Below are 24,528 nucleotides of genomic sequence, written 5' to 3'. Positions count from 1 at the left end.
CGGAAGACGCAATCCGGTCCGTGCGTCCATGTAGCGCGGTCCGGGTAATGGAGTCCAAACCAGTTCCTGAGCACTTTGTTTACATGACTCTCTTCTTCATTTCACTGTGAAGAGCAGAGACATCAGCCGCCCCACAGGAGTTGAAGCCAGCACAGGGGAGGGAAGATACAGCTCTGGAGCACTCTGTTGATATGATTCCTCCTCTCCTTTCACAGTGCAGGGCAGAGACATCCGTCAAGCCACAGGAGGTGGAGCCAGCATTGTAGAGGGAATGACCAGCCCTATTCAGGTCCCAGGTGCAACTCCTCCCTCCCATCTAGATGCAGATCTCAGTATTCACCACCGGGCTGCCCCAGCCTGTGTCCTGGAATCCCCCAGCCCTGTCACTCAGAAACCGAGACAAGGAATACACAACCCAGCAGAGGCAGGCCTGGATAGTTAGGCAAGAAAATACCTACTTTCTAAAAGTGGTATTTTCAAACACAGAATATTAACCGCATGCGTGCGGGCGGAATTCCGCTCGCACGCTGAGAATTTGTAAAGCCCATTATTCATGACGAGCTGGGCTCGTCATGAGCGTGCGAGGAGGCTACCTCATGACGAGCCCAGCTCGTCATGAGCGTGGAAGGGGTTAAACCAACTTTACTAAAAGATGTATGTTATTATTCTGAGTTCAGGCATACTATATTCGAATTTGTACCATGTTCCCTGAGTCAGTTAGGACTATAAGAATGTAATAATCTAACTACCCATTCTGGACTATGAGAACAGGTAGCCTTCAATAGTGAAAAACAAAAATGGCTGTAATTCACTATTAGAACATGCTACACACATCAGAGCATGTCCTACCTTATACTTACAATGCACCCTGCCCTTGGGCCTACCATAGGGGTGTCTAATATGAAGCAAAGGGAAGGTTTAGGGACTGGCAAGTGGGTGCACTTGGCCAAGTCGACATGACAGTGCTAGACTGCACACAGGCCTTGCAGTGGCAGGCCTAAGACACACTTTACAAGCTGCTTCTGTGGGTGGCACAACCAGTGCTGCAAGCCCACCAGCAGCATTTGATTTACAAGCCATGGGCACACATGGTGCACTGTACTAGGGGCTGACAGATAAATCAAATAACCAAATCATGGAGTAACCCATTAGTACATCAATTTAACATAGGGAGCACTTGCACTGTGGCACTGATTAGCAGTGGCCCAGTGCCCAAAGCATAAATCCAGCAAAAACATATCAAACCAGAGGAGGCAATCCGTGAAAATGGAAGGGAGACCCACGCCATTGATGCCAGGTCAAACAATGCCCAGCTGAGTTCTACTCAACCAGAGCACAAAATACTGTTCGGAATTGCGGAAAATGATTCCTGCGGAAACATCAATATTTGTGTTGAACCATGCTCTCTTTAGAGTATGTTGATCTATAGCAGTAAGTGCTAGCCAGGTTCCTTAAGAGAGGACCAGTAATTGGCAATAAAGGCCCCCTTGCTATAGCTCTTTACTCGATCAGCCAGTCCAAATGTGGCGCCTACCATTTTTGATGCGACTGCTTAGCTCCTCTCAAGGTACTCATTATGCCATTGCTCCACACTGCTTGTCAAATACTTAGTTGTTTTACAAGTTACCAGCACACAATGTATGTTATTAAACCGGAGGCACTGAGAGAATTTGTTGAAGACCTGCAGCATTCAGGCTGCATGTTCTGATAACATTATGGAACATTCAAGAGGATATTGGCACTGTGATAGTTACACTTCACCCTTGTTACACATCTAGACCTTTGTCTTGGGATGAGTAATTATGGTGGTGGCCATTTAGCTTGTGATGATACTATATAGAATGCTCCTAAAACCTTTATTGATTCTGTTCTGCCACCACAGACAGTGAGAACTGAAAGCAATTTATCAAAAGCCGAATCGTTCCTGTAATGTGACAAAAGACGTTTTTAAATTACCTGTAAGAAAGCAGGTTGGCAGCTTATCTTCTGGGTTTACTGGTGAGGCATTATACAGTCACATCTATGCCAAAACACCTTTCAAATGTCATTTATATACACTTTGAGTTAATACATGTTGCTTTAGTATAATTCAAAGAAGCTTAGACTAAACCATGTTAAATTACTTTGAGGATAATTAATAAGTCAATGTCAGAAATGCCTTTCTCTAGAAAGCTCTGTCAGTATTTTGAGCCCTGATTTAATAATGGCCTCTATTTAGCCTACACAATGTTTCAGTTGCTGTCTAGAAATCAGTCACCATTGTTTGCTGTACTACGGTCGTATTGGTGTAATTATTCTCTCAGCTATCATCACATCCGTTGCTATCTGTGGACATGCTGTTTCCGTTTGTTATAGTCTATTTGGATGTTTGATGTTTTATGCCATTACGATAAACTGGTGCCTTATTGACAATATTTTTAGGTCTGCTTTTCCTAAACTGTGATAATATTTCCCATCATGCTTCATGGCATTTTGCTCAAGAGATAATAGGAACTGTATCTTATACAACCATCAAATTCTAAATTGGGTGTTGACACAGAGACCACAAATGCCATCCTACTTTAAAACCGACTATACTTTAAAGAATGAATGTGGGTACATTGCAGTAGCCTTACATTTTGCAGAGATGAGATAAATATAATATTTCTTTACAAGGTTCCTTAAAAACAATAACCAAATTCCATTGGCAAACAACTCTATAATGAAATGCTAAACCCAAAATAACCTCTCCTCCCTCTTCCTCAAACCATTCATCACCTAAATAAGGAAATTAGCCATCCATCAGGTGTTTTCCGATGCACCCCTTTTTTTGAGTTATTTATATTGCTTTTTCTGAGAGCTGCCCAATTCATACTCTTTTCTTTTGTCTGTCCATTGGACAGTGGGTTCTTCCTGATGGAGTTATAACTACAGCACTGGGTCTATTGTCTTGGCAAGAGGGCAATGGCTTATGCTCCAAGGCGCCTGATGGTGCTGGGAGAGGTAGTAGGGTCTTATCTCCAAGTTAAGAAAGATTGTTGTAGCTCCACCATCACCTGCAAGGGAGGCCTTTATCAGATCCTGATCAGCCTGGTAGGTGAATGTACTCTGACAAGACTTGCATTGTTTTGTTCACTTTTCTACTGCTTTGCCATGCTGAAATCTCATTGCAAATTGAGGGGCGCGTGGAGGAGAAGGTATTGCTCCCAGTCTGTATCATGATCTAAATCCCTCTGCCTCACCTGTATTTCCATAAAGGTGACTGTTCTTCTTCACTGAAGGCTGCTTCTGCTCTGCCTCCCAGATAGGTGTAGCTAAAGGCAGTATTTGAGACACATACCAAGTTTCATCCAGGGAATGTAGTTGCAACCTGTGTTACCTCTGGTACTCATAATGGATGGCTTCGGGTCAGGTTTCTAGATTTTGAGGGTCAGTGATCATTTGCCCAGATGGAGGGAGTTGGAAGCCTTTGAGAAGGGGGCTGCAAACTTTCTCCATGCTTCGCCCTACCTTGAATATTGTGGTGCAGACAGACAACACTGTTTCCAAGGACTATATCAACATAAAAAGGGGTGAGAGCCAAGGTTTTGGGACTGTGACCTCCAGGGTTGGATTGGAAATTCTGGCGGGGCATATCAAGAGAAAGGTGACCTCAAGAGTGGACCATCTGAGTCAGATGTTTCCATACTCCCATTTATGCATTTCCAGGAGGGTCTTCGAGGTTGTTTCTCAGGGCTTCATTTGTCTGTTTGGATCTAGTCACCTCAAAGAACAATTGAGTGGTTCCTCGTTCTTTTCATTCTTCGGCTCCATGGCCTCTGGTATGAATGTTCAGTTGCTTTGGTGGATCGGAGTCCTCTTTTGGCCTTTACTTTTTTTTAAAGAGGGTTATATCCAAATTGTGTAGGGATTTGGTGGATGTTCTGCTGGTGGAGCTTTGGAGGATTCGGAGGATGTGGTTTACACGCTTGCTGGACTAGGCTGTTGGTCCTCTTCCCCCAAGATCCCTGGACTTGTCTCATCACCAGCTGGAGACTAAAAGGATAGGTCTCGAGGGTAGAGTGGCTCCTGAGGCTATTCACCCTTACTGCAGACCTTTCACAGAAGGGTGTGTAGCCATAATTGCATATCTTTCCAATATTGGTGCCTTTTTATGCTCCGCAATCTCTTTCCTGTCCTTTCCAAAAATACTTGATAGACTGGATGGCTTCAGTTGGAGCTTGCTGTTTTCCATGCTTAAAGTTCAGTCTGCTAATATTTGAGATCCTTGAGATGATTTGGATCAAATTGAAGCTCTGGTATCCACCTGTTTAAAGGTTTTCTCTTGCTCAACCCTCCGCAGGAGGCTTTTTTTTTACATTTCTGGCATTTGTTGCTTGTGTTGAGAATTTTTCAGGCTCCTCCTGTTGAGCCAATGGAAGACATTTCCTTAAACCTTCTCTGTTTTAAAGTTATGTTTTTGATAAGGTGTCCCAATGATCTCGGCTCTCTTGTACATATGCCTTCTTTTCTTTAAGTCCTTCCAGATTAATAGATATTGTGTGCTGATGCTTGCTTTTTGATCAAAGTTTTGTCCTCTTTAATTTTAGACCAAGATGTGGTCCTTCCTAGGAGTAAGGATAGTTTTCCTTTACGGATGTTTGCGTGGCAGGGTTGCTTTATCTGAAACACGCTGCTGAGTTCCACCAATGTGGCTCACAGTTTGCCACTTTTTGCGTTAGTAAGCATATGCTGAAAGCTTGCACAATTATTGACCTTGAACTCTATACTTCAGGCTGATGCTGTGATTAAGATTCCCATACCTTACTTTTTGTTGTGGGGCACACTCACTATAAGGGGTGTTGCTGCCTCGTGGGAATCGTCCCCTGTGGTGCTTTTTCTGGATGTTTTGAGGGGTGCCACAAGGTGCTCCCCATTTAATTTCCTGGTGCACCTCTGCATAATGGTTTCTGATAGTTCTGTCTTGGCTGTGTGCTGTTGATGCTGCCGGTGTTTGAGACCTGTTGTATTTGCATTGGTGTTGTGTACCGCTAATGTTCCACTAGAGTTGCATATGATTTCATGTATGGTGTGTTTTTGTTTTCATTAGTCCTCCTTCAGTCTTTTGGCTTGAGTATGTCTTCATTTAGGTAAAAGGTGTTAGTAATAATAAAGACCGAGAGGTAATGCTTTGATCACATGGGAGAATCTCAATTTACTTGCCTGCTTTTGAACAGACATTGTACGATCAATAGCACAACCATCAATTAGCTCAATTATGTCACACGTCTCTGTCTGTCTCTGGGCTTCTATGGCTTTTCCTTGTTTTTGCCACAGTCACTCTGTTGGAGGCAGTCCCATCCCATTTGTGAAAACAATGTTCTAAGGTTTATTTCAAGATCGCACTTCTACTTCATGGCACAAATTCTAGGGTATATTATTGACTGAAAAGAAAGAGTCTCTTTAGTGCTTTTTATTCTCGTTAAGCCTCTGAATGTTTCCATCAGATCCCTCATGCTTGCTATCAGCTCTACAAATGTTTGAATTCTTGAGTTGCTCCTTATAAAATCTTAGCTGAAGACCATTCCTTAACCAGTTTTACAGCTTTCTCCAAAGACTGTCTTACCACGGAGATTGCTTCCAGAAATAGACACAGACCTCTAGATGAAACCTAGACAATACAATCCAGTTTCTACCTGATGACTTTACAACTTCTCTGGATGTCTGTGCCCTCAGGGTTCAAATTAATGTAATTTGTCATGTTACCTCATAGAATATCCCTTCAGCTTGTTTAAACAGCATCTCGTTTTACCACTGCCTCATAGAAATGACAGCTTCAAAATGTATTTGTGCAATCTCCAAGTAGGCATTTACTACTAGTTCCTCGCTCTGTCACATATGTCCTAGGAGTCCCCCAGAGTCAGATCCTATGAACATACCGAGAACTGATTCCATCCGGTGGTGTTAATGGTGATTTAGTTTACAAGCACTCTGTGCTTCCTATCCCTGAACCAGTTCCTTACCTACTCAACCGACCCAGCTCTCACCCACAGGCTGCTCACGTTGTGTGTTCTCTGAAGAATTGTCTAAAAGATTACACTGATCACTAAGCACATTTTATTTTGGTACTTGTATTTATTGTTATTAAAGCTACCACACAATTAATGCTAGGGAAGATCCAGCTGCCATGTGCCACACCTCTATCTTTATATATGTGTCATTTAGTCAAAGAACAGTTATACGTTCCTATCGTCACATTGCTCTTTTGAAATAAAGCTGCTACAAGTCGAATATCCCATTCACCGGGGTAATTAACAGACAGACTTGCACTTACCTCCTCTTTGCTTCCGCTTGCAAGCAGCCGGATCTCAGTCGCCAGGCCTATGGTCCCCATCTTTTGTGTGCACTTTTCTCGTAGCGATTGCTCAGGGTATTTTTAAACTCAAGCGTCAATCACATTTCGTGTCACAACTTTAAACCCATAACATTATCCAAAAGCAGTACTGTTACTTTTACTACTGATACAGCACACACATCCCCCCAGCTATTCTTCTCTTCTGTGGGCTTTCCATCATTGTTCTCTGTTGCGAAAACTGAAGCAATGCATTGGCTGTGCCTTTCCAGTTTCCCTCTTTTCTACTCGCAGCCCCACCACTGTATCACCTCGTGTTTATCGACCGAGCTACCTTAAAATGTACTTGACTCCTTGCGTCATGGATTTGGAAGATTTTGACTGTTTTAAATGCTCCCTTCCCAAATGTAAAACCTTTCCTGGCTCCCTGCTATCACTGTACACAAAATGTCAATGTGCGCCGGCTCCTGTGTCCCTTGCCCATGGAAAGACTGTGCCTCGCTTGAATAACAATTATATATTTCCATTGCTTTTTTACTTGCCTACTACGCAGGTGTAGAGCTCTATACATTATGTATCCATATGGACTTTACATCACAAAGTCTCATTGGGGCTTATTTACAAGCCCTTTGCACAACTTTTGCGTCATTTTTAACATGGGAAAAGGGACGTAGGGGTGGCGCAAGGGGCTTGTAAATAAGCCCCATTGTCTTTAAGCGGGCCTGCTTCAGCAGATCACTTATTTTGTAGAGGGTGACTTTGCTTACCTCTATCGAATATGGCTCTGTGCGAGAGGGCTGTGTTCGTAGTGCTAGAAGAATTCCCATTTTTGCAGTCGACAATATCCCCTCTCTCATTTATTGCAGCAACTGCGAAAACTCAGTTATTATCTATACAACTGAAATCCCTCATCAGCTGTAGAGTCCCTCTAGTAGCATGGGTGACCCAAAGACCTACATTTCAAGGCCAATCAAGGAATGACTCATTAACTGTGCAGCCATGTGAGTTTATCCGAGTAAAGTCTTCTGTACGATTTTGTTAATTCATGGAATTGACTCCACTATTACAGGAGTATGCATTTTTTTTGTTACCAGAACAGGATTAAGGCATTGTCAATAAGAGGCAGATTCCTAACTTTGAGACTAGTCAAACGCCCCGACTCTGACAACAGTGAATCATCCACCAGGGTTCAGGCCACCTTCAGTCTAAGATCTCGAACAGGGAGGCTGTATTTGAGATACAGAACAACAGATCATTTGTATATATGATTTCCGGGTATCCATCTTCATGAAAACCAGGAAAAAGACATACTAGCTCAAAATGGCAAACCAACATAACATATTGCCATGCCCACCCAATAAATTATTCACTACATAACACCAAATTAGCAATCCCAACACCCTTGGCCGACTGAACAGAGGCAAGCCTGGAGGGGCAGTGTTTTGGGGTAGTAACTGATTGCAATCAATGGGTAGCAGGACGAGCATGTCCTTTACATGTCGGCACCAAACAACATGGAGTGTACAAGACCTGTTGGTTTGGAGTACTTGTACGCTAACAACAGCGTTTGGCACTCCATTATCATGGAGGCGTGCACTTGACCAACCACAATCGGACTATCTGCTGCCTTACTTTGATTAATATGAAATTGTAGTGGTAGCCGACAATGAGTCAATTTCAGGTATATCCCCAGCAAAGTGTGTCTCTGAGGCATGATGACCGTCGCATTACTGTTTTTTTTCTCATGTGATGAAATATTCATGGTACATAGGCTGCCGAAAATCCGTTTTTTCTGTCTGTTTTGTGTGTACTGTGGTTTGTGCAATGACGTGACAAACATGTGGCTGCTTGATTCAGTTCCTCTTTGGTTTCAGTTAATTTTGTATCTGTTGCAACTTCATGCCTGTACCATCCATATCATTTTAGTGGATAGTTTGTTTCTAATTATTCCTCTGCACATAAGTATTTGGTTTTATTTTGTAGGCTGAACTTTCTTCAAATTCGGATGTTAAAACAGGAGCACAAGAGGAAAACTTGCTGACTGTGAGAAAGCCGTTTGTAGGCCGAACCCACTCTTTGCCAAACGACAGCTACATGCTCCAGACCTTGGATTCTAGCCCCGGGGGCGGCTGCCAAACGCACAGCAACTCGTTCTCCTACAAGGACCAAGCAGGTGCGTATTTGTTTATATCCATAGCAATGTGGGCGTTATGAGCCCTCTTGTCTTAGGCATGGTCTCAAGTGAAGTCGCTTAAAGAGTGCACAGCTAGCCTTCGGATATGGCCTTGGTTCATGACAATTATGATTAAGGTTCCCAATTATTCCCTTTTTACACAAAAACGGGCAACCAGGGTCAGACTGGCCGTAGTGCACCCCGGGCATTTCCTTCGTGGGCCGGAAGGGTGGAGGGCGGTGTTGTGCCCGTGGTGGCCAGTTTTGTCACTGGCGGCCGGCCCCCATATCTTCCCCCTACCCACCTATTCCAGAGCTGGTCGAGCAGCAATCTTCCAGGGGTGGTTGCTGTTCCCAGTCCGGTCCTGCAGATAAGCCAAAACAATGGGGCATATTACCAAGGACCTTATCGCCGCTTGAGCGGGAATTTTTCCCGCTAAAGCGGCGATAATTTTATCGCCCTATTACCTAGCTGTCGCTAACACCAGTTAGCGACAGCTAGTAGGAGATAGCGATCATCTTGGGGCCCACTTTGCATGTCAGCAATATTTATCGCTAATGACATGCAAAGTGGGCGTGCCAAGATGTTAGCGACTGTAAACAGTCGCTAACATCGCTATCTCCTATTACCTACAAAGGCGTACTTTTGGAAATATTCGCGCTAAGCGCGAATATCTCCAAAAGCTAACGCCTGCCCAGAGCAGTTCTTAGCCATGTTATCCAATGGTGGGTGGATAACATGACTAAGAGCATTAGCTCGGTAATGCATGAATATCGCTGACTTTTCAGCGATATTCATGCATTACGGCCGATTTTTATCGCTTTTGAGATAAACCTTGATAATAGCAAGGTTTATCTGCCATAAAAATCAGCGGAGCTCGGCGATGATAATATTGCCGCTAAGCCAACACAGCGATAATTATCGCTGGTTGTTGGTAATATGCCCCAATGTTTTCCTATTGCATATATTTTTAACACAGAAAAAGACAGAAACTAGGGGCATACATACAATGGGATTACATGGCTTAACTCCGCTTTGTAAATATGGTACCCTTTCACACAGATTCTGCTTGAAAGGGGCTTGCAATGGGTGTTGCTTTGGTTGTTCCACTCAACACCCATTGCTTTTTGATGCTGCTACAGATTTACAAGGATGTGTAAATATAAGGCAGCACCACAAAAGCAAAAGCAGGCATTAGATTAGCGCATCACACATAAATAGAAGTAGGATAGTAAAAGGTCGCTATTATTTAGAGGTCAACAGGCAAAAATACTATGTTAGAAAAACTGCTGTCACCTACAATGGTTTGTGGCAGCCTTTCATCATAGGGTTTCTAAACACACCTCTGCGCAAGCCAATGCATGAGGTGAGAGAAACAATACAAACACATAGAAGAGTAGGGATCAAAACAAAAGTTAAAGTGCAGACAAACAAAGTTCAAACTAACTCAGGGTTTTCCAAATTCCCATTTTATTTGTAGATTCCAAGGTTAGAGTAAAAAATGTTTCGCTAAACCAATGGTTGGTGGCTAACTGGTAAATTATGGACCATTAACCCCTCCACTCTGCAAAAATTGTCTACATTAGCGCAACAAGAAGAAACTCCTTGTGTTTGTTCTTTCTATGTGTACTGCATTCTCTCGCGCACCAAGAAAGCAATTCGCCTTCAAAGATTGTTTATGTGCAGGAAGGTGTCCCTTCCTGCACATAAACAATCATTCCCCCCTGCAACACAGACACTCTTGTGCCATAGTGCAAGGGTGCCTGCCTTGCAGGGATGATTCCCTGCAATGTAGGCACCCTTGTTGGCGCTAGGCAGCTGTTTTTAGTGCAAGGGTAAAACACAGGGGTGCACCCTATTCTTGTGAATACGACACATCTCTGCGTTTTTGAAATGACGGAGGGTGGCACTCCAAAACGTGCTACCACGCTGCACCATTTCCTTGTGAATATATACCTTAGTTCTCCTTTGGGGTTCTCACTATGCTCCGCAGACCATCATACGAGTAGTTGTACATATTTACAGTATTTATGCGCTAGTACTGTCATGCTAATGCTTTCAGGTGAATGTATATGTATTGTATACAATTTCTTCTCCTACTAAAGCCCTGCAGCTAATGAAATGCAAATGCATTTTTATCAATGTGGATATAGACCAAACCTTTTGAACCAACATATCTCCACGGTTCAAGTACTCTCACCACACAGAATTTACACTGTAAAGGAATTTTGCATTATATAAAATATATCGACTGAAATAAAAATACGTCTTTATTCAAAATTAATTTGTTAGCAAGTGTCCAAGCAGCACACAGTTCAAGTCGTGAAAATTGTACACATTGTTCCCTTGCCAATAACCAGTGGTTCCCAACCTGTGGTCCGAGGCCCCTGGGGTTTGCGAAGCCTCCTCAGGGTGTCTGCGACTACTTGGAAAAATAAATATTATTAACAAATGAATAAGGTGTATAGAAATAAAGAAGCTAAATGTACAATTGAAAATGTTAAAATGTACTGTAAATATGAAGGAAAATAAAATTGGAGACTAAAAATTAAATTTGTATCCTCAGATTGATTTAGTGGGAGCAATGCAAGGGCATCGAACAGAATATAGAATGGATGATGAGTGGCCTCAATTGAATTTAGAAAAGCTCTAACCTTCTTATTAAAATTATTTATGTATATGTGTCATCATGTGTGTTTTTGTTTGAATGTTTTTTTCAGGACTTTTTGCGTATTGTTTTGCGGTTCAAACCATCGACAATGCTTCGCTGGGGCCCTCAGTTAGCAGTCATGAATCAGTGGGGGTTCCCAGTTTCCAATAATGTTTCTGGGGCAGGGGGTACTGGGTTCCAGTAATGATTAATTGGGGGGGGGGAGGCATGACACTCCTGCCGCCGGATGGCCTTTCTTTCTACACCCAAAGATTGGAGGCTCTCTGCCCAGGGGTCCAGAAACCTGTCTGGTGGTGGCAAATTACAGGTAGCCTTTCAGGAACCACAGCAGGGCTGGTCAATTTTCAGGGGGCATATCTAAGTTGCACTCTAAGTGCATTTTACATTAAATTCAACACTGGCATCAGTGTGGGTTTAATGTGCTGAGAAGTTTGCTACCAAACTTCCCTGTTTTTAGTAAAGCCATTATGGAGCTGTGGAGTCCGTAATGATGAACTCCCATACCATATACTCTTTATGGTTTTACTACACTTACAATATCTTAAAATGGGCTTAGACACTGTAGGGGTACAGGGCTCATGCCACTTCACCTTAGGGCTAGTGCACCCTGCTAAAGGGGTGATCTACCTTGGCCTTAGGCAGTAGGTGGCAGGCATGGCAGACAGGGATGCGTGCCATGCCGACTCTTCACTTTTCTCTGAACCAAAACACGCAGCCTGCAATGGCAGTTTGTGGGTGTTAAGGTACAGGTCTTCAAAGGTTGGCACAATAGGTGTTACAGCCTTTAGAGGCCTTCCCTGGTCACAGTGCCCATGGTACCTTTTACAAGGGGTTTACCTGTGGCCAGAAATGTGCCAATTGTGGGTACAAAGGTAAAGTTTTGGGAAAGAACACAGGACCTGGGAACCTGATTGGTAGGGACTCAATGCACATCAAGTCAGGCTGCATCAGATGTCAGGCAAAAAGTGGGGGGTAACCATGCAAAAAGGGGCACTTTCCTGCAGGCTGTCTCTGAACTTCTGTAGGGGGAGTGCAGTGCGAAGTGGTTGGGAGGCCAGTCCAGATCTTCGCGGCCAGGAAGGAGAAGGTGTGACCCCGCTTCTGCTTTTGTGAAAGCGGGACATGTGGGAGAGGGAGGCAGAGCATAGTTGCCTGCTGGGTTGGTGGAAGTTCAGTCAGTGGTTAAGGTAGGCTAGTCCTTTGTTGTGCAGGGCCTTGTAGGCTGGGTCAGATGTTTAAACTGGCACCTTTTTGGATGGGGAGTCAGTGGAGAGCTCTGAGGTGGGAGGTGAAGTGGTTTCTTCTCTGGAACACTTTGTACTATACATTAGGAACTTACTGGTAAGTTAAATATGACAATTAGAAGTATAGCCAATTTTGACATTGTTTAAAGGTCAAAGCACTTGGACTGGGGCTTGGTTAGCAGAGTCCTAGTGCACAGGGTAAGGTAAATGGGGGTAATGAGGGCGATGATACAAAGAAAGGCAATTTCCTGCACTAAGTGTAACAGAGTTTCTTCGTAGATTTAATGAAGCTCAAGGGTATGACGTCATCTTCCTAGGAGGTGGCTTTGATGGAGTTGAAGACATCTGCGATAGAGAAGAGTTTAACCAATGAACATTGCTCGATGGAATGTTAGAATGTGTTGGGTGAGCCTAACGGGTGATAGAGGCTTCCCCTGAGAAAGTAACCAGGTACTTTTTCTGCTTTGAGTTCAGAAAGCTTTGTGAATTTTCTCTGCTGGGAACAAACATCAAAGACAATCCTTCAATTTTGAACACATATAAAGAAGAATTTTTCTGGTCACAAGAATTGCGACTTAGGTAATTGCATAAATAGACGTTCAAGCCTATCATTCTATTTTGTTGTTACTATTTAGCACATTTCAACCAGCTTTAATTCACTCTAACAGCACTGTAGTTAAACAGTCCAGCCAAGAATTAATTCTCAGCTGTTTTACATGCGAGTCTGGACCAACAACATATTCAATACAGTCAACCAACTACCTTTACATTGTAGCATGAGTGTTCATAAAAGGGAAAAGAAACATTTTGTTACTGCTGCAGTGCGTCAACTTTTGGCCACCGAAGACAAGGTTGCAGTTTTGCACAATTTGTAGCGCGATTGAACATGGTGAGTTGCCAGTGAAAATTCGAACATGACATTCAAAGTGCTGGCCACAGCACTGCTAAACAGCCCCGTAATAAGACATATTTTGTTTAAGACGACCTTCTAAGGATCACTGATCTTTGCTAATTAATTGTCTTTTTGAGTTCATGACAATTCTGTTAGGCAAACAGAAATAAATGACACATTGGCATGGTTTTTTTTGGCACACCTTAAAACCAGTAATTTTCGGGGCATGGTCTGGCCACGAACGAAGATAGCCGCTTGATGCTGGAGCTCTGCCGAGTCGTGTCCTGGACAGAGTCAGCGGCTTGGACGGTGGGATGTGAACCCCGCAACCCACAACCTGTGCATGGGACATCCAGCACCTGGCCCTCCTGCCTTCCCACACAACCTAAAGGGACCTGGAGACTGCTTGCTCCAAACACCTCGCAGAATACAGGCTTACAGGGGGATCCTACCCTGCAAACCATAGCCCCCCAACCTGCCAGTGTTGGGGCCCGATGGGTTCATCCTCTTCTGCCCACCCATAAGATTACGCCGCAGGGTTTGCGGTGGTCTGCCCTGTATTACTGCGGGGCATAACCGGCCCAGTACCACTTTATGGCTTCACTACCTCCTTGAGCTGTCACAGCGGAAGGTTCCGCCTGTGTTCCAGGCCCTCTATAGTGCAATAACTGCCTGTAGGATCACCGCAACGGCCTGCCTCCAAGAAGAGCAATGCAGCAGACCTAGGGTCATCTGAGGGAAAAGTGTGCACTGCAAGCCCATTCACCTGCTGTTGCAGCTCATCCACCGCCTCGGCAAGAGACACTAATGGTAGAACGGGCGACCCGCGACCATACTGCGTGGATGAAGCCACAACACACACTGTCCATTCCATACGGAGGTACCAGAGCTGCCCTCGAGCCTCTCGATCAGGGTAACCTAGGCACGCAACAACAACTCAGGCCTTGCTGACTTCCTGTTGACGTCGGACAAAGACAAATTAAGACCGCCCTCACCCTCCCCTCCTTCCATACACCTCCATGTAGTAGTTAGTCTCACACAGGATCAGGATAGAGACAAATCTCGATCCCTCTAAAACCCAACCTCACAACAGAATGATCACCAAGAACTTTCCATGATGGTCCAGAGCTTGACAAGCCCGGATTCACAGCACCAAGACCGAGAGGAGCGGAATGCACCAGACAGCGGAACATACACCCAGATTTGAACACTCCTGTTGCTAATTGCATTGCTTAGTCATGAATATTTCCCCGTTGTTGTTATTGCTGTTATAATAACATATTTTGCTTGCCCTGCGCTGCGTGCCCCTTAACCCTGTCCTCTTCCCATCCAGGTACCGCACTCCCTCTCCTCACCACCACCCAACAGGAGATGACACCACCTGCTCCTCTCCTCAGGTCCAATGAACCCGGCACTATGAAAGGAGGCGACTTCCATCACTCCCTCCATAGGAGACCCCTCCCTCTGCTTTCCATCAAGCCTCTACCCAATAAATAATAGCCTTTGCTCGCTACATCTCCGACCTCCCCACCTCTCCCCACAAGCGTAATAGCCCCTTCCACTCCCCCCCCATCCACCCACACCAGAGGTCACGGTCTCTTTCCTCCCCCCTTCCCTGATCCTGAGAGACCCCTGGTAACCTCAGTACTCATCTTCCTCCCCCTCATTCATCTGTCATCCCGAGGAGCCCCTATAGGCTCTCAAGCCCCCCCCCACCCCTGTTGATCCACCTGACCACCTCGCCCACCTCGATTAGTCTCTTCGCTTATGCGATACAAGGCCCGGCCCTAGATGGGACACCCCTTTGACGCACTGCCTCACAAGTTAAGACCTGCGGCATACAGAACAACATCCCGAAAGCTGCCTTTTTAGGAGCAGCTTACCTTGCTTCACTTTTCTCCCCCCGCTACACCCCTCGGACCCTACTCCCCTACACCACTACCTTTGTCCATATATGCATATCCACCTTTTGATACCCATTTAAAGTACATATACTCGACTTCTTAGCTACTGATCACTACCTCTGGATGCCCCTCCCCTGCGTGACCTGGGATATCTCTATTTCTTCCCTTTCCTTCCCTCTCTCCATCTATTTGTCTGTTCTTATACCCTCTCAATCTATGCCCCCTTTTCTACTTTTTTCTCTCTCTCTCCCACCTTCCCTTGTCCAAATGCTTGCTGTTCCCACTTCCCCCTATCCTCCCTTTGACCTTCAATCAGACGAGACTTAAACTCTGCCCCAGCTCTGTCCTTCGCTTAAACCCACCGACGTCACCGCCTCAGGCAGCACAGAATACCCTGGTATAGTTTGAGATACAACCCTCATCCCTGACTGTCTTGCCCCGCATTGGTGCCCCTACCTGTCTATCGAAACACAGTCACCTATGCTTACCCAAATCATGGGCTCCCCCAGCCCGATGCGCGCCATCTCCTGGAACGTCAATGGTCTAACACACTATATCAAGAGAAAAACAGTACTCTCTTATCTTCAATCCAAAAGAATAGATGTAGCCCTGATGCAAGAGACACACTTATATTCTCTAAAACTGCGCTGAGATTCGGTAAGCAGAGTCATCCACAGCTGTATAGCAGCTAAGGTGACCCCTGATAGTGATCCAACCACAAATGTGGGGTTGCGATCCTCCTCCCCAACTCTTTACCTGTAACAGTCACAAAGACCTGGTCTGATCCTGACGGTAGGTATATATTCGCTAAATTACACCTTGGAGACAACTCCTTAGGCGTAGGGTCTGTTTACGTACCGACTGGGTGAATCAATCATTCCTACTTCATCTGAAATGTCTACTGATGGAAATAGGGGCCTCACAATACCTCATAGGAGGGGACTGAAACCTGGCTCAGGACTCGGTAATGGACAGGTCGGGACCTCTAGCTAGAAACAATGACGCAGATATGGCCCTGATGAAAGATGTGATGAAGGTCAATGGAATAGTAGATCACTGGCGTCGCAGCCACCCAACATGTGCAGAATATACTTTTACCTCCCCGGTCCACGGCACACTATCCAGGCTGGATTATTTCCTTGTCTCTCAGAGGACGATCGCTCAGGTACATGAGTCCCACATATTGGAAGCAGCAATTTCGGATCACTATCCAGTCGTATTGTCCCTGGAGGTGTGCCTTGTCTCACCAGGCTGTAAACAATGGCGGATGAACGTACAACATCGTACACTGCAGGGCAAATCCCAACTGCAAGCTCACATGGCCACATACCTCTCAGACAATGCTACCTCGGTACCTTCAAGTAGAGCACTATGGACTCATGCGAGACGCTGTAATGGCCAATAAACAGGCGGCAGCATGTCAGATGGACCTGGAGAGAGACATATCTTCGTACACTCATCTTTATTCCTCTAACCTACTTTGCAGCACCATAGGCTCCTCGAGCAAGCCTGGATGGCACTTGATAATCTTTTTACTTCTAAGACTGAGTATGCCCTACAATGCATGAAAAGCAGGCACAATGAGCATGGCAAAAAGGCTGGTCGTCTTCTTGTGGCCCAACTGTGTCCGCGGGAGGCTACAATGGCCATTCCTGCCAATCACCAGGGGGTGAGCTCCTTACCAGCCCCAAGGACATAAAGAACAAATTTGCCGCATATTATAAGACGTTGTATGCCCCAGGAATACCAGCTAAAGCAGACCAAATTAGCACATTCCTAAACAAGGTGAACCTTCCCTGCCTCTTGGCATCCAACACAGTGACTTCTAGATTGACTACTGGAGATTTATAGAAATCATCAACACAGGAAGGGGATGTGGCCAAGCCGCCGACCAAAATGACCGCGTAGCGTTGAAGCTCCGCCAGCCTCCTCAGAATCCTTGCCATATCCTGATCAACTTTAGCCATCCTGGCCGAGGAAAAACCTGTGTAGTAACCTGCTACACCTGGCTCTGCCATGGCTGGAATCCCCTGTGGTCGGGCAGACCTACCCTGGGGGTGCACCCTTCACTGAAGCAGACTCAGCAGCTGCCTGACCAAAAATCTGTGCACCCAATAGACAACAGTGGGCTTGGCTGATTGCGGCTACTGGGGCCAGGACCGCATGCTGAGGGCTCACACACCGTTGAGAGAGGACAATCCGATGGTGAAGGGATGTACCAAGAACAGGCACATTCAGTAACCTGGTAAGGCCGGCCCATATATTCATGTGTAATGTAATGTAATGTATGTATACTTGTAAAGCGCACTGTTACCTCGTTACGTGGCGTCCTGGCGCTGTATACCGCTGGGGAACCCATCCTGGCTTTCCATGTGAGAGGGCACCCCATGGTGAAGCCAGGCATCCCCGGCGTTGCTGGGGCCGTTGTGGAGATTAAGCAAGCTATTGCCCAGAGTTGCAGAGTGGGACCCATGGTTAGCGTAGGCACCTAAGCGAGAATTATCGAGTCCGCGGACATTGACCCAAGACCCTGCCGCGTCGGGAATTGAACCCTGGTCCCGGGCCGACCTCAGCTTCAGGGTCTGCCGCTTCTAACCAGTGAGCCACACTTCTCCACGATGTGTCAGCCCGGGAGTCTGCCATCTGGCCGAGCTGGGCCGGCCCGGAGCTATGCCCATCCTGCCTCCCCCTCCCTCCATACTCCCCACACGCTGCTCTCCCAATCAGGGCCTGTACGTAGAGGCCGAGAGAGAGTGGTGGGCTGTGGTTTTCGGCCCCTGGGATGAAGACATGCGGGCGGACTACAGGGTCTGTATCTTTTTGAGACCTGACCTCCTGTGACTGCTGGGGCCCCAGTGCATCTGTGGCACCAAGGGGCCGGTCTGAGGGAGGCCAGGACTGGTGAGAAGTTAGCGGCCCTGACCTGCTGGATTGTTGGACCTACCCACTGCATAGTCGTCACCCCTGTACCTGTGGTTGCACTGTGGGCAGCAGCATCACCATTCTTGGGGGGGCGCATGACATCCATCTTCTGCACTCGGCTTCTGCTGGAAGTAGACTGCTGCATGACTGGGCCCTTGGACTGATGGCCTGCCAGCTCTGTGCCTCCTCCTTGGTCAGGAAAAGGGCCAATGCTGCAGACATACCGTAAATCCATTTCGAATCCGGGCCCCGCACTTAATACCTCTTGACTGCAGTGGGCGGGACCTCCTCCAGCTGCTGTTGATACTGACCTGGGGAGAGCGAAGCTTTCCACCGAACACACACAGAGCCCGGACTGTAGAGCCGCTCCTGCCCTGGACTGTCTGTCAAAGCAGTCTCACTCATCTACTGCTTATGGTCCAGGTTGACTTAAACCAATGCTGATTGACATTTGACATGACCAAGGCCCCTGTGGAGGGCTCCGACCCGACGATGGTGGAGGGGGCCCGGCGAGCACCCTTGATGTGGCACCGGCTGAGGTGGACGCCCTCATGGTGGAGCTCAGGGAGGGCTTTAAGGCCCTAGACAGTAGCTTTGATATACCAGACAAGCGTCTAGACACGCTGGGGGTGCGCTTGGACCACCACGAAAAGAGACTCAACACTGTGGAGGGCAGTGTCTCAGATCTGGAGGATGGGGCAGCCCAGTCGGCCAAGATAATAGACTGCATGGAAAGGCTTCTAAAGACAGTTGCAATGAAGAACGAGGTTTTGGAGGCAAGAAGCAGGTGCAACAACATCTGCAACCTGGGAATCCCAGAATCCACAAACACTGGCTGCCTTGATCAGTTTGTGGAGCAGCTCCTGGCCGATCTGTTTGGCAGAGATTCCTTCACAACCACATTCATGGTTGAGAGGGATCACGGCTCCATTGGGCCGCACCCGAACCCTGGATGCCCACTGAGACCACTCATTGCCCACCTGTTCAGTTTCCGGGACCGAGACACTGCCTTGCGTATGGCTAGAGAAAAAGCACCACGCAACTGGCAAGGCTCATCTGGCTTTCTCTATCCAGACTTCACTGCGATGGTCCAATAAGTCCTGCCGCAAATTCACAGGTGTCAAGGCCATGCTGCGTAACCTGGCCCTCCGCTATGGAATGGTGTACCCGGCCCACCTATGGGTAGAGATCGATGGCAGACCATGGCTTTTCGACACCCCAGCGGTAGTACAGCAATTCTGCCTCAAGTTTTCTGAAACCTGAGAGGCATACCGGAATGAATCACCTGAGAGACTGCCATCTGATGCAAATTCAGGTGCCAGTGCCAACCTTTTTTCCACAGGCTAACTTCTTCAGTTCCAACCAGTAGCTAGGTCACGTATTTGCTTTGGATCTGGTCACAACGCTGCATGCCTCCTTATGATCTGGCTAACGATTAATGTCTTAATATATGGCAAATTGCATAATTTACCAGCAACTTTTATTCCTGCAGGATGTGGTGAACTTGCACTGCATTGCCAACCCTCAAGTGTGTTCCACACATAACTGTTTGGGTATTATTTTATGCTGCAAGTGTTTATGATGGTTGCAGTTTTGTTGGGGTTGGGTTTTCTCTGTAGAAATGGGAACAAGGATAGGTTTAGGGGGAACACATATTGAGTTACGGGTAGTTTTGCAAATGCTCACTGTTCAGGTTAATGTTGGTACCTCACTGTTACTCCCAGCAACAACTGTCTTCCTTTTCCTAGATCATCATTACTACACATGATGGGGGTTCACCCCTTTGTAGACATAGCACTAGCAACCTGGAATATACGGGGTTTGAACAACACACCAGGAGCAAGCATGTGTTGCACTACTTGCAGCGACACCAGGTCAACATTGCCTTTTTACAAGAAACACACCTTTCTCCCACACAACTGCCCACATTTGCATCCACATTGGGAGCTCATTGTCATGCTATGCACATATGCCAGGGGAGTTTCAATACTTATACAAAAGTGAGTGCAATCCCAGCTGTCTGCAGTTTGCCCTGACACAAAGGGTCGTTATCTGTTAGTGGTGGATCCCCTGCTGGGTTGCACCATACACCTAATCAACTAATATGAGCCGAATAAAGACTGCCAGGAATTCTATCACAATCTGCAGGCCCAGATTGATCTAGTGGAGGCAGACCACATCTCTATGGGAGAGACTTTAACCAACTACTCGACCCCAAATGTGACAGCACTGCGGGCACCCTTGGTACCAAAGCACAATCCCGGCGTGCTTTGAAAGTAACATACATAACCTGATTGATGCCTGGCATCAACTGCGCCCTTTGTAGCCTGCCTACACATATTACTCTGCACAACACAACACCTGGACCTTTCTAGACTATTGGCTCCGTACCCTCACCATGACCCCATGGATTGACTCATTACAACATCTTCCATGAACCCTGGCAATTCACTCCCTGGTGCTCCATAAAATATATTTGCTACGGGCGTGTGGGGTGGAGAGACATTGGCGGTTCCCATGGGATGGTGCTCCAAGATTAATTATTCAGGTCGGAACTCCGAACAGCTATAGTGGAATATTTTTAAATAAACAAAGGGACAGTAGAATCCTGGGCCACCCTATGGGAAGCCTTCAAAGCCTATATGAGGGGTGTTTGTATTTCTAAACATGCGGGTATCCTGAGAGACTTGCAACACACTCTATTCCAAATTGAGAAACAGTTATCTGCAATCGATCAAGCCCAGGCAGTGCACAGGTTGCAGACACAACTGTATCGCCTCGCCTGTCAATTAGTAGACTTCCATGGGGCAGCTGAGAGAGAAACACATTTTCTGGGAAACACACAATAGCCAGGAATTACTGGGAAGGAGAAAGATTGGGTCATACCCTCGCCTGACTGTTGCAACCCCCTAAGGGCCAATCTTATATAACCGCCCTCCAGCGGTCAGACTAAACCTACATCACAGACACAATGTATCCAGGACAAAATAACTTACCTACTACACCAATCTATACACCTCCTGGGTCACAGATGAGGCCACCGACAGAACACATTACCTAGATGAGAGAGTCATGGTGTGGCTTAGTTCCGCACACCAACAGTTCCTTGGGGAACCCTTTACAGTGGAAGAGATAATCAAAGCGATAGAGGCCATGAACGGTATGAAAGCACTGGGTCTTGATGGGTTCTCTGGCATTTTCTATGAAACTTATAAACATTTGCTAGCGCTGCACCTCCTAGAACTGTATCGGGAAGCGTTGGAGAGGGGTGTCCTTCTGCCCACTCTCCATGAAGCAGTGTTAATACTGCTTCTCAAAACCATGAAAGACCAGCATCACTGCGGCTCCTATAGGCCGCTCTCCCTATTGAACTTTGACAACAAGATCTTGGCTAAAATGATAGCAACCTGTTTCTCCCTCCTGCTGAATCCAATATCATCTCCGGCCCAGTCAGTGTTTGTACCGCACAGATCCACAACTCTGAATCTACGCACACTCTTTGGGGTTTTGCATAGAATCTCCACCACTGTTCCCGTCATGGTTGAGCTGTTAGATGCGGAAAAAGTGTTTGATTCACTGGAGTGGCCGTGCTTGCAAGCCATATTGCGCAAAATGGGTCTCCCACTGGGATTCACAGCACTCATCACGATGCTGCATACTCTACGCACAGTACGCACTTTCATCTAAATGGGATGTCTTACATGGGGAACAAGGCAAAGCTGTCTGCTGTCACCTCCATTATTTATCATGACATTGGACCCCCTGATACATCATCTGCAGGAGCGGTACCTCCGCAGAGGACTACTGTTTAAAACTGGGCTACTCCTACTCACACTTTATGCAGATGACATTATCCTTTATGTGCAGCATCTGAGTGACTACCTGGGACCCATACTTAGAGAAATAATTTGATACGGGCCCTGTCTGGGTTACACATAAGTTGGGGTATGTCTGAGTTATTTCCCCTGACAGCAGTGGTGAGCAGAACTGGTAGTGAATTTCCATTTGTGTGGTGCGATGACTCCATTAAATACCTCGGGATACAAGTCCACAGAGATAAGGAGCAGATAATATGTCTTAACTATGTTCCAGCATTGGATCAATTGTTCACACAAGCCGAACGCTGGCTGAAGCTCCCCTTATCCATGGCCGGCCGCACAGCCATTATTAAAATGGTGGTCTTGCCCCACTTTTTGTATATGTTTCATAACATCCCTATTTTGTTGACTAACACATTCTTCGCAGCGCTCTGTACCACCCTCATACGCCTTATCTGGGAGGGGGCAAGCAGTCGAGAATTTGTTGTGCTACAATGATCCTACCGTACAAGCAGTGGGGATTTGGGGTCCCTATTTTCCATCTATGCTATTTGGTGGCCCAGTGTAGCTTTGTTCGTCACTGGTACCACCCAGATGCCCGGACACCATACACTAGGCCAGAAGCCTACCTTGCTAACCCGACACCACTGGCTGCATTGCTGCCGGCGGGACTGCCATGTGACCTCCAATACATCCAGATGGTGTCCACAACCAGCTGGGCCTGGAAGCCGCTGATCCGGATGATGGGAGGCCACTTATTATATTAATCAGTCCTCCCTCTGGCCGCAAACCCTTGGTTGCCCATCACGCAAGAGGCTCTGGTCTGCCGAACCCTCACCAGATATTTCCTGGCGACCATTGGCGATCACTTCCCCGATAGATATGTATTCTCGTGGATGGAAGATATTAGTTTCAAGCCAGTCCTTTGCTGGGCCAGTTTGTACTGCAGCGGTTGCAGGGGGCACTCAGAGCCCAGGTTCCCAGCACATAGAACCGGACAACTTCCCACCTATGACGCTACTTATCGCCGACACAGGTGGGGATCACTTAAAACCTAAACTTTACAAATCGAGCCTGGCCTTGCTCGCTACCCGAGTGCCAGGGTTTGCATGGCCTGTGAAAAGGCTCTTCGTCACTCACTGACTGATTCCCAGTGGTATAAATGCGGTCACCAGACACAACTGATCTCCCTTAATCATCGCCACAAATGTCTCCCCTCAAATTCCTCTGGCGGGCATACACCACACCAGCGAAACTACAGAAGATGGACCCCTCCCTCTCCCACGCTTGCCTCAAATGTCATTCTCCATCAGCAGGCTTTGCCCATTTGGCGTGGACCTGCAACAAGATAGCCCAGTACTAGCGGACCAGATTTGCTGAGCTGTTACGCCTGACTCAAATCACACTTACACCTTCACCATTAATGGCGCTCCTGGGATTCATCCATGACATCCCTATCACCTTGCGCCGCTTCATTGCTATCTCTCTCCTACTCGCCAAAAGTGAACTTGCCATACAATGGGGCAGCAGGCACCTGCCCGCACAAAATGCATGGATTAATAGCTTCATACACTGTAACACAAACAGCAAATTGTATGCATACCTGCAGCCGCCAACATCCAGACCACGAGAAATATGGTAGCCGCTGCAAGCTTATCTCCCCTCGCTCGAAGGCACTGCCAGCTCACAACCCCAGTAATGCTGCTCACTACCTATGTAACACAGAGGGACTCCATATGAGCGAACACACATTGGGTGCACACCCATCCGTAAGTCGCACAGTATGATTTCCTATTCTGTTTGCATTATTACACTTACTGGTGCTCATTGAAGTCTGCATGTAAAGGAGGATGAAATGCATTGCTTATCCTGTACTTGTGACTGCTATGTCTTAGCTGTACCTTTTTGAAAAATAAAAAATACATTAAAAAAATAAATTAGCAATTCAATCCTGGAAAATATAACTATGTCCTGTTAGTTAGTTTCCACTATTAGAAAAAATGGTACTTCAAACTCATAATAATCTTCCTCTACATCGCTGAACCTATGAGTACTGCTCATACAATTATTTAGCTGTTTTATGTATTAAAGACTAGAACTAACCAGCTGATTGAACTCTGAACATATGTTAATAATTAATTTATACACAACAAAAATGACCAAAACAGTAACCGAAACTTTGGCAGCATCCAACAATTTTTGCAACAAACCAAACTTTTGCTTGAATTTAGGGACAGATTCACAAGAAACTAACGCAGTACGCTGCCGCAGTCATAATGCTGTGCCACGCTGCGGTAATTTCGAAGCACAGGGATGCGTGATTTACAACAATATGTCGTATCTCTGTGCTTCCCCCTGCGCTGGCGCACGAAGTGCACCCTTGCACCATGGTGAAAGGATGCCTGCGTCGTGGGGAGATCATTTGTGGTGATTACCTCTTCCAATGCGTGCTGTAGAATGCAGCACGCATTGAAAGAGGAAAGAAATGACGAGAAATGAAAACATTTCTTCTCAATGCACCTCGCTACGCCACCCCTAGGGTGGCAATTCTGGCGCATTTCCAGATTTAGGATTCCTCGTAAATCTGGAAATGC

The 24,528-nt window shown here is 46.4% G+C and overlaps 1 protein-coding gene across 1 annotated transcript in view; it reads left to right on the top strand.

Annotated features, from left to right (window-relative positions):
* CACNA1G (calcium voltage-gated channel subunit alpha1 G) overlaps positions 1 to 24,528 on the top strand; it is a 1,349,169-nt gene that overhangs the window by 1,310,121 nt on the left and 14,520 nt on the right. The window contains exon 36 of the mRNA XM_078654430.1: positions 8,294 to 8,483. Coding sequence (XP_078510556.1) covers positions 8,294 to 8,483 — 190 coding nt within the window. The remainder of the gene's footprint in view (positions 1 to 8,293; positions 8,484 to 24,528) is intronic.

This window comes from Lissotriton helveticus, chromosome 7 (genome assembly GCF_964261635.1).
Source record: "Lissotriton helveticus chromosome 7, aLisHel1.1, whole genome shotgun sequence".
Taxonomy (NCBI): Eukaryota; Metazoa; Chordata; class Amphibia; order Caudata; family Salamandridae; genus Lissotriton; species Lissotriton helveticus.
Note: the sequence above shows the minus strand (reverse complement) of the source record. Positions and strands in the feature narration are given on the sequence as shown.